Here is a 13,081-nt window from a genome sequence, read left to right as displayed (position 1 = left end):
GGGCCGCCTGCTGCGGAGTGCGCGAACTTAACCACTTGGCCACGGGGCCAGCCCCTAACTAAACGTTCTTTTTAAAGCTACTTTATAACACCAAAAACAGTTTTATGTGAACACTTAAAAAGATCACCTCATCATGGCACCAGAAGTGCCTGCATTAGTCTCCTGTGCAGATAAGCAAAGGGAGCGTGTACATGTTCTGAGTTGCCTTAGTGGGTCACGAACGTGTATAGATTAATCACCCTTCCTCCTTGTGGCCTTAGTAAACTGAATAGCTTCCAAACCCTGGATACAGTAGCTCCAGGAACATAACTGGGTTTGTGACTCATCTGACTCCCACATCCTTGTCTCTGTGGAAGGAAAGGTACAGGCCACTGTTGAATCTGTCAAATCCTCAGCATCTGCTAATATGATACACGGGTGTCCAGACTCAGAACACACACTTCTATCCTTTGCCTTCTTGTTTTCTGATGATACAATGAAACATGCCAATATAGGTCAGATGTGTTATAAGAAATTATTCTATGCTAAAATGATCAATTCCCAGCTACTGGCCCATTTGTTTCAACAGAAAATTGTTGAATGCTTCTTCAGAGTTTGTGTTAGGATATTTGACTCAAGGGCCAATTAAATATTGAACAGAATACAAAAGATCTCAGGCACTATGCACTGAAACAGGCCAACACACAGAGGAAGGAAGCTGGATACTACAGGAATCCTAGTTTTGGCACTGTGTGGCCTCTTTAGGTTTGCCCCAAGAGGGCGGTTTCGTTCACCTGAGTCCCCGAAAAACAGTTGCTTTGGAACCCATAAAGAATGTGCCCATGGGTTGTTCCTTTGGGTGAAGAATTCGGGATGAATTAACCAGTGTTGACATGCGGCGCGATCTGCTTAGTAACTTCTCTCCTACAAGCTAAGGGATGTCTTCTCGCCCGTGGCCTTCTCCCCAGAACCTTTTGGCGTGGAAGACGACTGTTCATCTCTTAGGGAATGGTCTGACTAGAAGAACTTCGCCCAGGTCCCTACATTTCACCTGTTAGGTTGCATGCTTGCTTTTCAATGACCAGATGCCAAAATACACGCTGGATGGTAGCCGAGGTCTTTAATAGAATCGAACCAGGGGGAGGCCTCCCCACCCGCCCAACCTGGGACTGGCGGCCAGGGAGGACGGCGGGGCGCAGTCCGGGGAGGGCGCCGGGGAGGACGGCGCGGCGCAGTCCGGGGAGGGCGCCGGGGAGGACGGCGCGGCGCAGTCCGGGGAGGGCGCCCGGGAGGACGGCGGGGCGCAGTCCCGGGAGGACGGCGGGGTGCAGCCGCGCGCAGTCCGTCGCTCGGCCCCGCGCCGCCCCCGCTCCTAGCGCGGGAAGTTCTTGGGGTACAGCTGGAAGAGCTTGCCCTCCTGGGTGGGCTCGAAGCCGTACTTGTCCAGGCGCTCGGGGTCGAAGGTGCCGTCCCGGAAGTCCCTCTCGATGGCCGGAGCCGCCACGTCCCGGAAGAGCTGCTCGGCCGTCAGGGGCGCGTCCGCGCCGGCGGGGGCGCGGTAGTTCACGTAGGGTTTGAGCCGGAAGCCGGCCAGCTCGGGCACCACCAGCTCCGGGACCATCTCCCGCACCTGCACGAACTTCCCGTCGCGGCCGTGGACGCCGGTGCCCTTGGCGCCGCGGCCCTTGCAGAAGGTGCGCGGGCCCCGCTTGCTGGTCCACCTGCTCATCCGGTCGGCGCCCCGCACCAGGCCGCGGGCCGCCCCGCTCAGGAGGCCCATGCTGGCGCTGCCCGACACGAGCTCTCCCAGCACGCGGCCGCAGCGACCGTCCGCAGCCTCCGGAAACTCGCACGCACCGGTCCCCGGCGCTGCACTTCCGGCGCCCACGACGACTTCCGGCGCCCAGCGTCCGGCCGCAGCGAGGGCAGCTCCGATTGGCTACGCCGAGTCCAATGCGCAGCCGGGGCGACGGCGAGCGCTGACGCCGGGGCGGGGCGTCGAGGGCGGGGCAGAGCGGCGCGCGCGGGCGTCGGGAGCGCGGGCGCCGGCAGCGGTGAAAGTGCGGGTGTTGCTGGGCGGTCCCGGTGAGTGGCCGCCGAACGTCCTGAGGTGGCAAGGCCGGGGTTCCCCCAGCCCGGCCGGACGCGCGCTGCCCACAGGCTCGCCCGGCCCTGCGATGCGCGGTGAGCCGCCTGTGGCAGCCGGACCCTGTGGGAGCGCCCTCTCGGACCCCGGACGTCAACAGCTGCCCCCAACCCCACGCCCCCTAGCGCCCACAGCCCCCCAAGCCTACGGCCCGGCCCCCCAGCCCCACGGCCCCCCAAACCCCATGCCAACCCCACGCCCCCCTCATTCGCTGCCCCCGCCCGGCCGTCCCAGCCCCCAGTTCTCCGGCACTGCTGTCCCAGGTGGAGAAGCGAAGGCTCCGTCCCACCGCAGGCCTGGGGCCAGGGAGAGGGGCCTGGCCGGGGTACTAGGGGAGCGGAGCTGGGGTCACGGGGCTGCTGCCCTTTAGGAGACCCATCTGAGAGAGAAGTGTTTTCCACGCGGGACGGGGAGGACACGGACCCCGCCCCTGCTTGCTGCGCCCTCCCTTCTGTGGGTGGGAGTTTGGAAGAGAGGGATCCTCCGTTGCTGCCACTTTTCTAGGGGGCCTGGGAGCCACAGGGTGAAGGCCCCAGACCTGGCTCCTCCCCACCGGACAGGCCGGGGAGCAGGGCCGGTCCCCAAGGTCATCATTCTGGACCCAGCACAGCACCTTGAGGCCTGCTCCACGCTGCAGGGGCAATCCCGGGCACAGGCCGCTGTGCCCGGCCCAGGTGCCCACGCCCGCCCTTGCCCGGCTGGCTGGGCGAGGAGCCCGGACTTGGCTGCGGTTCTAGGTGTCCCGGTGGCCCCATAAGGGCTGTTTACAGGGAGGGCAGCGGCTCCAGTGCTCGCGACCAGACGGCCTCTCTCCGTGGGGGCATGGTGTCTCACCAGGGTCTTCCTCGCAGTGAGAACTAACTTCAGTGGAGAGGACCCTGGTGGAAAAGGCTAAGAGCGGGGCTCTGCCACCCGAGCGCAGGCCTGTGCGTTTGAACCAGTCTCTCCTTTTCACGTTGGCTGTTTGTGTGATTCCCAGCCATGGAGCAAGAGGACACCAGCCCAGAGGTATGGAACCCGAGGATTCCAAGGATGCATCAGAGCCTTAGAATGCCCCGTCGGGGCATTTCTCGACCAGTAGAAAGGGGCTTAGCTCTGCTCTGCCGCCCGCTCCTTCCAGCCGCGTATGGGTGTGGCCCCTCGGCCCCTCTGCCCTTGTCAGTGCTGGCCCTGCCTCTTCTCCCCGCAGGTCACAACTGTCCAGCTTCTGCTTCCCCTGAGGACTTTGCCTGCCTGTTTTAGGGTCTTTTTCTCAGTGGACTGTCTGTAGGCACATTACAAAAGGTTTTACTTCTAAACCAAAAAATTTAGATGCATTAGAACAACGGCAAAAAGCTAGAAGAGTCTGAGATGCCTACCTGTAGGAGACGGTGTAAATAAGTTAGGGGACACCGTGGGACCCTTTCCTTGAGTGGCCCTGGCTGTCCTCCAAGTGGTGATTGAGCTCTGAGGAACACACTTAAGTGAAGGGTGTGGTCGTGGGTGCTCTTCTGCTGCCTGGCTGATAAGTTCTTGAGAGCTGAGCGCACGGGCCAGGAGGGGCTGGGTACCTCAGCTCTGAGGTCCCGCTGAGCCCCCACTCTTCCATTTGCCTCCGAACCAAGTTTAAAAGGTTGAGTTTTCTGGACCATTTCCTTATTCTGTCTTGATCCAACATTCTGCTTTTGAGGTGCTTTCTTAGCACCCTTCGATTTCGTTGGGTTTTCTGGCATTGATGCTGTGTCTGGTCCTGGCTCTCTGAGGGATTGGGCAAGCTGCTTTAATCCTTGGCACTTATGTAGAAACTTGAAAGAATTAGCGAGTACCTCTCACCCCCACCCCATCCTGTTCCTGGCTGCTTGGGAGGAGGTACCAGGAAGAATGGAGACTGGCTACTTGTTTGGCTGGTTTCTCTCTTGTTTTCATGTTCATCTTGGGGAATGAGCCAGCATCCTCCGTATGGGTGGCACCAGCCGTCTACCCACTCACTGTCCTGCGCTCACTGTTCTCTCTTTCCTCCCTCCCTTGGGTCTGGACTTCTGGAGCCCTTGTGAACTCCTTCCTGGGGAGGTGGTAGGGGAGCAGGCACACGGAGCCCTTCTCTGCTGTGAGCTGGTATCAATCAGAATCCAGATGGCACCTTGGGGTTTCTCAGCTCTGCTAGTGTGTGGGATTCCCTGTGCCCTGGGACCAGCAGCACGTCGTCCTGTTGGTGATCAGAGGGCACTGAGAAATGGCTTTTGCACCCTGTGTAGCCAACTGGGTTCACTCCTCTACACTTGCATCTTGAGGAACTGGAAAGGCAAGGATTAGGGATTCAGATGCATTAATGATGCCTGGAGCATTTGTCGACACAGCACAGCTGCTGGCCCTGCCCAGCTGCTCCATGGGTGCCTGTGGGAGACAGGTTGCTCTCTATGGCTTCTGAGCAGATGGACCCAGAGGACCTCAGCAAACCGGAAGATGGCTGCTGACTTCCTCCCTGACCCACAGCTCTGCTCTTGCTGCCCTGGGAAGCCAGAGCCATGCCCGTCCTGACCCTGCCTGACTGCGGTGTTTTTCTCCAGGCTGGCTTCTGTCTGGGCGCCACCCTGCGATCCTGGGTGCTGCAGCTGATGGAGCAGCCTTCACAGGCCGCCATGGTAACCACCTCATGCTCCTGGGAAACGGGCAGGTCCCAGGTTCTGCGGCCTGTTTCACCCCTGGCTGCCCCGGCCCTTTTGTGCCCAGCCTGTGGTCAGGGCTGGGAGGGGCTCCACAGTGGCCTTGCTAACAGGTGCTCTGTCTATGACCTTGCCCAGCTGATGGGGATTGCGATTGGAGCGCTCCTGGCCCTGGCCCTCGTTGGCGTCACCGTCTTTTTCATGTACAGAAAGTTTAGTCAGTTCGGTGAGTATCTTGCTTCCGCCTCCAGCTTACAGGCTCGGAGGGTGGGGAGGTCTGGATGGCCTGCCATGTGTTCTGAGCTCCCTGGAGCAGCCCTCAAGCCCGTAGTGGCTTTTGTTGGAAACTGCTGGCTTCTCCAGGCAGAGGCTAAGCACGTTGGATCCACGGAATTTGAGTCTATTTGGCACTTTCTCAGCTCTCGTTTCCGAGCTTGGCTGCAATGAGAACAGATGCGATTCCTTCTTCCTAGGAGCTTATCCATCACAGCCTGGGACAAGAGGCTGCATGCCTTTCTTACGTGCTGTGTGATGTCACGGGGCAGGATGAGTTCATTGCGCACACCACCCACCATCCGGGTGGCCCTCCGAGAACCCTCATGCCTCGAGGTGGCCAGCCCTGGCTCAGGTGGTCCTTTTGCTCCCCTTGCAGGACAGGTGCAGCCCACTCCTCAGTACAGGTTCCGGAAGAGAGACAAAGTGATGTTTTACGGCCGAAAGATCATGAGAAAGGTAACTTGTGCTGCAGGCCCTGGGTGGCACGGCTCCCTTCCTGCAGGCTGCTGTGGAATGGGGCTCCTGGCAGTCCATGGCCAGAGGCCTTGACTCCACCTAGCCCAGGGAGCAGCTCCTGCCTGGGGGCCCTGGGGCCGGGGAAGGTCTGGGGCGGGGTGCAGCTGTGTTGAAGACTGCTTTGGCAAGTGTGGAGAGATGGAGGCCTTGTTGGCCCCGTGAGGTGGATGTTTGTCTTAACTGGAAAAGAGGACAAGAGGCCACTTCAAGAAACCTGGGGCACATGGGCACAGAGGGTCCCAGCTCTGGTGCTGAGATTGGTGGTCCTGCCGGGATTTGGGGCCAGGTCCCCATGAGGGAAGCTGTGAGGCTCCCTTTCCGTGTCAAGCACTCATCTCGGAGATGAGCAGCCTGTCCAGCCCTTCCTGGTTACCCCCAGCCCCCTGCCACTCAGAGGTCAGGAAGGGCTTAACAGACCACCCAGAGGTTTACTGGGCCTAAAATATAGGCTTAAGATACTTGCAGACATTTTAAAATAATCTCTATTTGTTACTTGTCTCTGGCTACATGATTGGTTCGTGTTCATTGTAGAAAATTTGCAATATCAGATGACAGGGTATGTGAGTGTCCTTGCAGTGTCAGGCGTTGTGGAAGGGAGGATGAATTGGACCTGCTGATGAGCTGTGGTGCCAGGTAGAGCCTGAACACAGCTGCAGCCTGCTCTGTCTGGTAGGGGCCAGGCTCTGGTGTGTGGGGACAGCGTGCAGGTCTGCCTTGCAGCCTCCTGCAGGGCCACACAGAGTGACCCACAGGTCTTGAAGGCACCCGTGAGTGGTTGGGTGGGAGGTCGTCCGCCAGTGGTCCCTCTGAGGACTGTGCAGTGGCAAACTGAACCTGGGCTGAGGAGGACAGGAACCTGGTCCCAGGGTGCTGCAACACCTGGCAGGGAAGGAGAGTCTTGGTGACCACACACCCACAACCCCAGCTGACACTGTGGAGCAGACACAGCTCGGGGAGCTGAGGGACAGTGCGGGGCAGTGGCTGCCAACAAGGGCCTGCCTGTATACAGGGTGGGAACCAGGCCCTCTGCGCTCCTCACCACCACTGTTCGGGGCAGTTGAATTAGCGTTGACTGTGGGGAAGAGGCAAAGAGCTTCAAGACCTGGGACGGTTGTGCAGGGACCTGGGCTGGAGGGGAAAGAGGTAGCCAGGCCGGCAGGGGCACAGAGGGCAGACTTTTAAAGGACTGTGGGAAGGGGTTGCCATGACAGAAGAGAGGCAGAGCAGAGTCAGCCTTGCAGGCAGAGGGGACACAGCCCTGAGGACACAGCTCTGAGAGCACTGGCTGCTTGGGGACATGGTCACATGGTGCGTCTTTGTCAACAGCACCAAGGGTGGTTCTCCGTTTCCTGGGCAGCTAGGTGATAGGACTGTGGGCGGTCCACAGGGCAAGTCCTGAGGGCTGGGACTTACCCCTGAAGTTGAAAACTGGATCCAGCCAGTTGCCACATCCTGACTTGGCGTCTCCCTTTCGCTCTGCAGGTAACCACGCTCCCCAACACACTTGTGGGGAACACAGCCGCACCCCGGCAGCGGGTGAGGAAGAGGACCAAGGTGCTGTCTTTGGCCAAGAGGTACTGGAGGCGCCCTTCAGACCCCATTGCATCCTAGTTGCCTTCCCTGGTGGGCGTTGCTGAGTCTCCTGGATGTCGCCACTGCCTGTGGCTGCCCCACCTTGGGGTTTGTGGCTTCGTGCTGTCTGCTTTGACCTCTGGGCTTCTGCTACAGGTGTGTGGATCTCTGCTTTTGTAGGATTCTGCGTTTCAAGAAGGAATACCCTACCCTCCAGCCAAAGGAGCCCCCACCCTCCCTGCTGGAGGCTGACCTCACAGAATTTGACGTGAAGAATTCTCACCTGCCGTCGGAAGTGTTGTACATGCTGAAAAATGTTCGGTAAGAGAAGCCAGGCACGGGAGGCCTGCTTGCTGGCGACTGGCTGCAGCCTGGCATCAGAGGTGTGCACTTGCTGTGGCTGCTGGTGGCTGCAAAGCTGCTCTCCTTGTGCTGCCTCTGCCCCTGGCAGGCAGCAGAGCCTCCTTGCTGGCTCTTTCCTGTTGTGTTTGTTTGCTTGCCGGTGTTTTCACCTTCAGGAGGAGACTCAGAACAGGTGTGGGAAGTGTGTGGCTGGACCATCTGGGTTCCCTGCCATCTCTCCCTGGAAACCCCGTTCCTCTTTCTCACCCCGTTTCCCCATCCAGGGAGGGCTCTTCTCCACCTGCCGTTGGTTATGCATCGGGTTCAAATTCAATCACGGATTGAGAGTTCTTTGAGCCGATGGGAAAACAGCTTATGAGAATTCCTGAAGTTTGAGCTGCTGTCCTAAGAGGGATTCCAGGCTGCTGGTGCTGCGGGGTCTGCAGCCCTGTGAAAGCTAGCTCTGTGCATTTGGCGGTGGCCTGTATCCCCGTCAGCCTCTTTCAAAGGCTGTTCTTCCTGGAAGGCTCCCATGTGTGTGCTCTGGTTCCTGCAGGGTCCTGGGCCACTTTGAGAAGCCACTGTTCCTGGAACTTTGCAAACACATGGTCTTTGTGCAGCTGCTCGAAGGGGAGCATGTCTTCCGGCCGGGGGAGCCAGACACCAGCATCTATGTGGTGCAGGATGGGCGGCTGGAAGTCTGCATCCAGGACACAGTAAGAGCGCTTGTCACACATGCAGGAGGTTAGGGGCACAGAGTGAGGTGGAGGGTGTGGTCTGTTGTGTTTTTACTTAGAGGTTGCCACCTTAAAACTTTTTAAAGTTTTCCACTGAAAAAGTGCAAATTAAAAAATTTTAGTTCTTTAGGGAAGAAGGCATACTTTGATTGCAACATCAGAACACAGCTGCTTTTTTGATGTTGGCGTGTTACCTTTCATACACATGCCTGTCGTTTAGTGGTTTCAGTGGCATTTAGTGGTTTAGTTTCTGTGTTTCACTCCATATATCCTAAGCATTTTGAAATGTTTCTCCCACTTCCTCAGAACACCCTTCAGTGATTGGGTATTGATCTGCCATGATCAATTGCACCCTTGCCTTATTTCCAGGTTTAAGATTATAAATAATTTTAACTCCAAGAAAATAATTAAGGTATTAATTCAGCTGAAGCTAAATACTTGCTTGCTGCCTCTGTTAAATCACAATTGCCCTTGAATCACAATTGCCAGGGGATGACCTCCAGGCCAAACATACTGAGATCTTTTTTTTTTTTTTTTTTTTTTGGTGAGGAAGATTGGCTCTGAGCTAATCATCTGTTGCCAATCTTCTTTTTTTTTTTTTGCTTGAGGAAGACTAGCCCTGAGCTAACATCTGTGCCAATCTTCCTCTATCTTCTATGTGGGTCAATGCCACAGCATAGCTTGATAAGTGGTGTGGGTCTGGGCCCAGGATTCGAACCTGTGAACCCAGGCCTCTGAATTGGACTGCACCGGACTTAACCACAGGGTCGGCCCTAGCACTGAGATCTTGTTGCTTTTCAGGAGGGGCATATGGATTCATTTGCCCAGAGATGTGTGACCCAGGCTTCCCACCACTTGTTATTGTTTAAAGCAGACACTAGTGAACCCCAGACTGTATGAGGTTCCCCCCAGCCTTACGGAAGTTCCCACCTGCCAGAGCCCTGGGGTTGGGCCCTGACCCAGGACAGCTCCTGCATGTCCTTTGGGTTTCTAGACCCCAGTGTTTCAGGGTAGAACCCTCACCTGTGTGGCTTTAGCTCTGACTGGACTTGATGGGATCATTAGGAAGGAAATGGCCTTCATCCAGTTGCCTACAGTCAGTGCCATCAGCGTCCTGGGCTGTGGTCATCTAGCTGGTGGGCCTTCCTCAGAAGTGCTGGAGCCTTTGAGCCGGATAGAAGGGCTCATGGAGTGTTAGCAGAGCTGGTCCAAGCAAGTTCCAAGGCTTTTCCTGGGCCTCGCTGAGATGAAGCTCCTGTGTTAAATCACCAGTACTGCATGGTTTTCTTTCTCTTTCTCTAGTGGGAAAATGTATCAAAATGCTACCGTTTATACTGAAAATGGCTAAAGTTGGCTCTCACAGCTCTTCTAGTTAGGCCAGCAAACTCACTTAGGTTTTGTGAAATTCAGTCTGAATTCTCCCAGTGAGGACATGCCGTGGGGCTGAAAGGCTGTGCTCAGGCTGGGCTGGGTTCTTCATTCTTCTTATTCCTTCTCATTTTTCTGTCCTCTGCTTCGGAGCTTATCACATCTCTAGTTCCCGCAAGTTGCCTGGGGTGCAGCCTCTGCCCCTCGAGACAGGCGGCGGTGGTGGCTGGCTTGCCCAGCTGGCCTGGGCTGGGCCAAGCCTCCCGTGAATGGACCACTCTGCTCTGCTTCCCACACACAGGACGGCACGGAGGTGGCGGTCAAAGAGGTTCTGGCTGGCGACAGCGTGCACAGTCTCCTCAGCATCCTGGATGTCATCACTGTGAGTCCCCTCGGGTGCCCAGCTTCACCTGGACTGCCAGCAGGTCCCTCAGCACCAAGGCCAGTTATCCACAGTGAGGGCCTGGTCTGGCATGGGAGGGACCCCCAGGAGGTCAGGGGTGCGTGTCGGAGCACCTTTGTCCCTGTGTTTAAGAAGAGCTGGGCGTTTCCGTACAGTTTTGACTGTCTCTTAAGTGATTATTTTTTGGACTGAGTGACACGTGCACGTGGTCCAAGATTGAAGAGGCACAAAATGTTGTGTAGAGAAAATGCTTCCTCCTCCTTCAGGCCCTGGGGCCCCTTCCCAGGAGGGACCGTCTCTGGATCTCCTGGGCTAACGTGTGTCTCTCTGTTGCCCCCAGTCTTTTGTTGTTCATTGTTGCAGTGAATGGTCTTGTGTGGACATCGTTTCATATGTTAGAAAACCAATCTTAGGACAAATCCTTAGGAGAGACTTGCTGGAACCAAGGGGATGCACCCCCACAGAGGCCAAACACCAGTCACGTGTGGGGGTGCCCGTTCCTCACCCCCACCAACTAGTGAGCTGTCTAATATTTGATCTTCACTAGTCCAGTCAATTGAAAAATAGCATCTCCCCTTGTGAGGTTTAAACTTTTTGTTATGGAACATCTCAAACCTCTTCAGAAGTAGAGAGAACAGTAACATCGATTTGTGTGCCCATCGCCAGTGGCAAAAGTCTCAGCTCAGCCCCTCCTTCCCCCACTAACCAGAATTTAATGTTCATTTAATTTTCTTCTGAGTAAAGTCGACAGACAAGAAAACAAGCCTTCAGCCTATATTAGCTGAACTTTGATAAATGCATACACTTGTGTAACTCAAACGATATATTTGATTTTAATCTTATCCATTGAAGCTATCCCTTTTGTTTTAATTTTTGCTGTATATTGAGGCAACTTGTCCTCAGTTTCTCCAGACATTGCACGGAGGGGTCTCCAGAGCACTCAGGCAGAACCTTAGGGGTGCACCCACGCAAGGCCCAGAGTCCTGATCCTTGTGTGACACAATGGTGGAGCCCTTGGCAGGTGTCTTCTGATCCAGCCCTTACTTTTTGTGCTCCACACAGAGACTTTAGGGGTGTTTCTGGTACTCACCATGTACTCATCAGACTGGCACAGACCTGCTTTGCGCTGTTTTGAGGCCTGGGGTGGAGGCGTGGACAGGACTCCGGCATCTTGCTGTGCCCCTGGGACCTGGCGTGTCTTCACAAGACGCCTGGCCAGGCTGAGAGGAGCACCACCTCCTCTGAGCAAGGCTGGCACATGGCCTGGAGGCAGCCTCTGCCTGGAGCGTTGTGCTGGGAGAAGGTACGGGGAAGTGCAGTTCAGGCCAGAGCAGGGTCTGGGCCGTGGCTCTGGCTGGTGTGCGTCTGGATTTGGAAGGCACTGGTGGGCTTGAAAAGGCCAGAGGTCGAGATGGGCTGTCAGTGCACGTGGAGAGGGATTAGGGAGTTGGCGGCTCTGCACCCCTCTCCACCTCAGCTGGGTTTAAGCAAAAAATAGCTTTGACACAAATGGGCTGGAGGCCTTCTCTGTTCTGCTTGTTTTTGGCTGATCCAGATCTCATTGTGTCTTTTGGGTTGAATTCCATTTCTTGCAGAGTTGTGTGCTGTGAGCAAGGCCAGGGTTCCCGCTGTCCCCCAGCCGGCTGCAGGTGTCTTGTCCTGGTGTTAGTGGTCAGCCCTGCCCCTCCTCCCTGCCAGCAGGACTCTGTCTCCCCTGAGTAGGTGGGAAAAGAGAATGGGTGACACTGGAGAGAAAATGAGTCTGTATTGTAACTAATTGATCATTTGGAAGGCTGTCACTTTTGCCTCACCAAACATTTTTGTCATTTTAAAAGAATTTTAATTCTTATTCAAATAACGTGGACAAATTCTAAAAACATATTTGATGTTTTATGCACCGCAGCTGTCTGTTCCACTGCACCTTCCCTGGAAAAGCCGCTCCCAGCTCTTTCTGGCTTCTCTGTGCAAACTGCTGCTCTTGCTGTTCCCTAATTCTTCCGTTTGAGACCCCTGTCGACTTCCTGCCCTGGAAAACGAAGGCAGTTCTTCTCTTCGTTGCCCTGCTCGCCTGCCTGCTCCTCCCAGCCCGTGAAGCCGCACCCCCGCAGTCTTCTTCTGCCCCTCACACCGAGCCTGTGAGGCCTGCAGGAAGTTTGTCTTTCTTCGAACTTTGCTCTCCCCGAGTTAACAGTCGCCTCCTTCTTGGTTGCTTGGTTCTCTGCGCTCTTCCTGCACTGACACCCTGACCCAGCGCTCGTCTGAGCCCCCATCCTGCAGTCCTGTCTGACCTCCACGCCCGGGGCCACTCCCCTCAGCTCCTTGCCCCTCACCTTGGGGTCCTTCCTTTCCTCTAGTTTTGGGGGGCAAATCCTCCATCAGCTTCCTGAGAGGGTGCAGGAGAGAGAGTGTTAAACCCTACAAATCTAGAACTGTTTTCTTCTACACTACCATTGTCTTTTGGTGGTGCTTTCCAAGAGAACTCCTCAACTCTGTTTTCCAAACCTTCCATTGAATTTTGAATTTCTGTCTCCATGTTTTTTATTTCAAGAGCTCGTTTTTTTCCCTCTGAATGTTTTTCTTTTTTTAAATAACATCTTGTTCTTTTGTCATGGATGAAGTAAAATGAGTTTTTCTTTTGCTCCCCATGTCAGCTCTGGCTCTCATGAACTTTTCTTCTCTGTTTATTTTGGCTTCCGTCTTTCAGATTGGGGCTTTTCTTGTTCCCAAAAGTCCACTTACTTGAGAGTGAAGTGCCCGTTGGACCTGGCTGCACAAGCAGCACAGCTGAGCGCAGACATGTCATGGTACCAGAACATGGGGCCAGAGAGGCCAGACACAGAGCGCGCGCTTACATGAGGCTTGGCATGAGTGAGTCTAACATGTGATGTAGAGCCAGGTGGTCACTATTTTAGGATCTGTGAGCCACGTGGTCTCTGTGCAGCTACTCGACTCAGCCGTCCTAGTGCCCATGAGCGTGCGTGGCTGTGTTCCAGCAAAGCTTTATCTACAAAAACAGGCGCTGGGTAGGATTTGGCCCTTGGGCTGTGGTTTGCCCTCTGTGACAGAGGCAGATTAGGGTTACATGTCAGGGCTAGGTTGA

General features: G+C 55.6%; 2 protein-coding genes across 49 annotated transcripts in view; one reads left to right on the top strand and one right to left on the bottom strand.

The window, feature by feature from the left end:
* Positions 1–1,084: 1,084 nt before the first annotated feature.
* On the bottom strand, positions 1,085–1,947 carry MRPL41 (mitochondrial ribosomal protein L41). The gene has a single exon (XM_023629503.2). It carries the CDS (start codon positions 1,757–1,759, stop codon positions 1,352–1,354), a length of 408 nt encoding a protein of 135 aa, XP_023485271.1. The 5' UTR covers positions 1,760–1,947; the 3' UTR covers positions 1,085–1,351.
* Positions 1,913–13,081, top strand: part of PNPLA7 (patatin like phospholipase domain containing 7) — an 88,040-nt gene continuing 76,871 nt past the window's right edge. For 4 of the 48 annotated variants that reach the window (XM_070250488.1, XM_070250484.1, XM_070250467.1 and 1 more), the window contains exons 1-9: positions 1,926–2,064; positions 2,977–3,133; positions 4,537–4,746; positions 4,906–4,993; positions 5,420–5,499; positions 7,042–7,133; positions 7,312–7,452; positions 8,030–8,189; positions 9,880–9,960. In XM_070250488.1, coding sequence (XP_070106589.1) covers positions 4,630–4,746; positions 4,906–4,993; positions 5,420–5,499; positions 7,042–7,133; positions 7,312–7,452; positions 8,030–8,189; positions 9,880–9,960 — 759 coding nt within the window. In that variant the 5' untranslated portion in view covers positions 1,926–2,064; positions 2,977–3,133; positions 4,537–4,629. Of the gene's footprint in view, positions 2,164–2,962; positions 3,134–4,536; positions 4,747–4,905; positions 4,994–5,419; positions 5,500–7,041; positions 7,134–7,311; positions 7,453–8,029; positions 8,190–9,879; positions 9,961–11,127; positions 11,285–13,081 lie in introns of those variants that run through there. The other 44 variants (XM_070250494.1, XM_023629483.2, XM_070250476.1 and 41 more) reach the window with 22 other exon arrangements.

The sequence above is a fragment of the Equus caballus genome, chromosome 25 (assembly GCF_041296265.1).
Source record: "Equus caballus isolate H_3958 breed thoroughbred chromosome 25, TB-T2T, whole genome shotgun sequence".
Classification (NCBI taxonomy): Eukaryota; Metazoa; Chordata; class Mammalia; order Perissodactyla; family Equidae; genus Equus; species Equus caballus.
The sequence above is the reverse complement of the archived record's forward strand: the minus strand, read 5'-3'. Positions and strand labels throughout refer to the sequence as shown.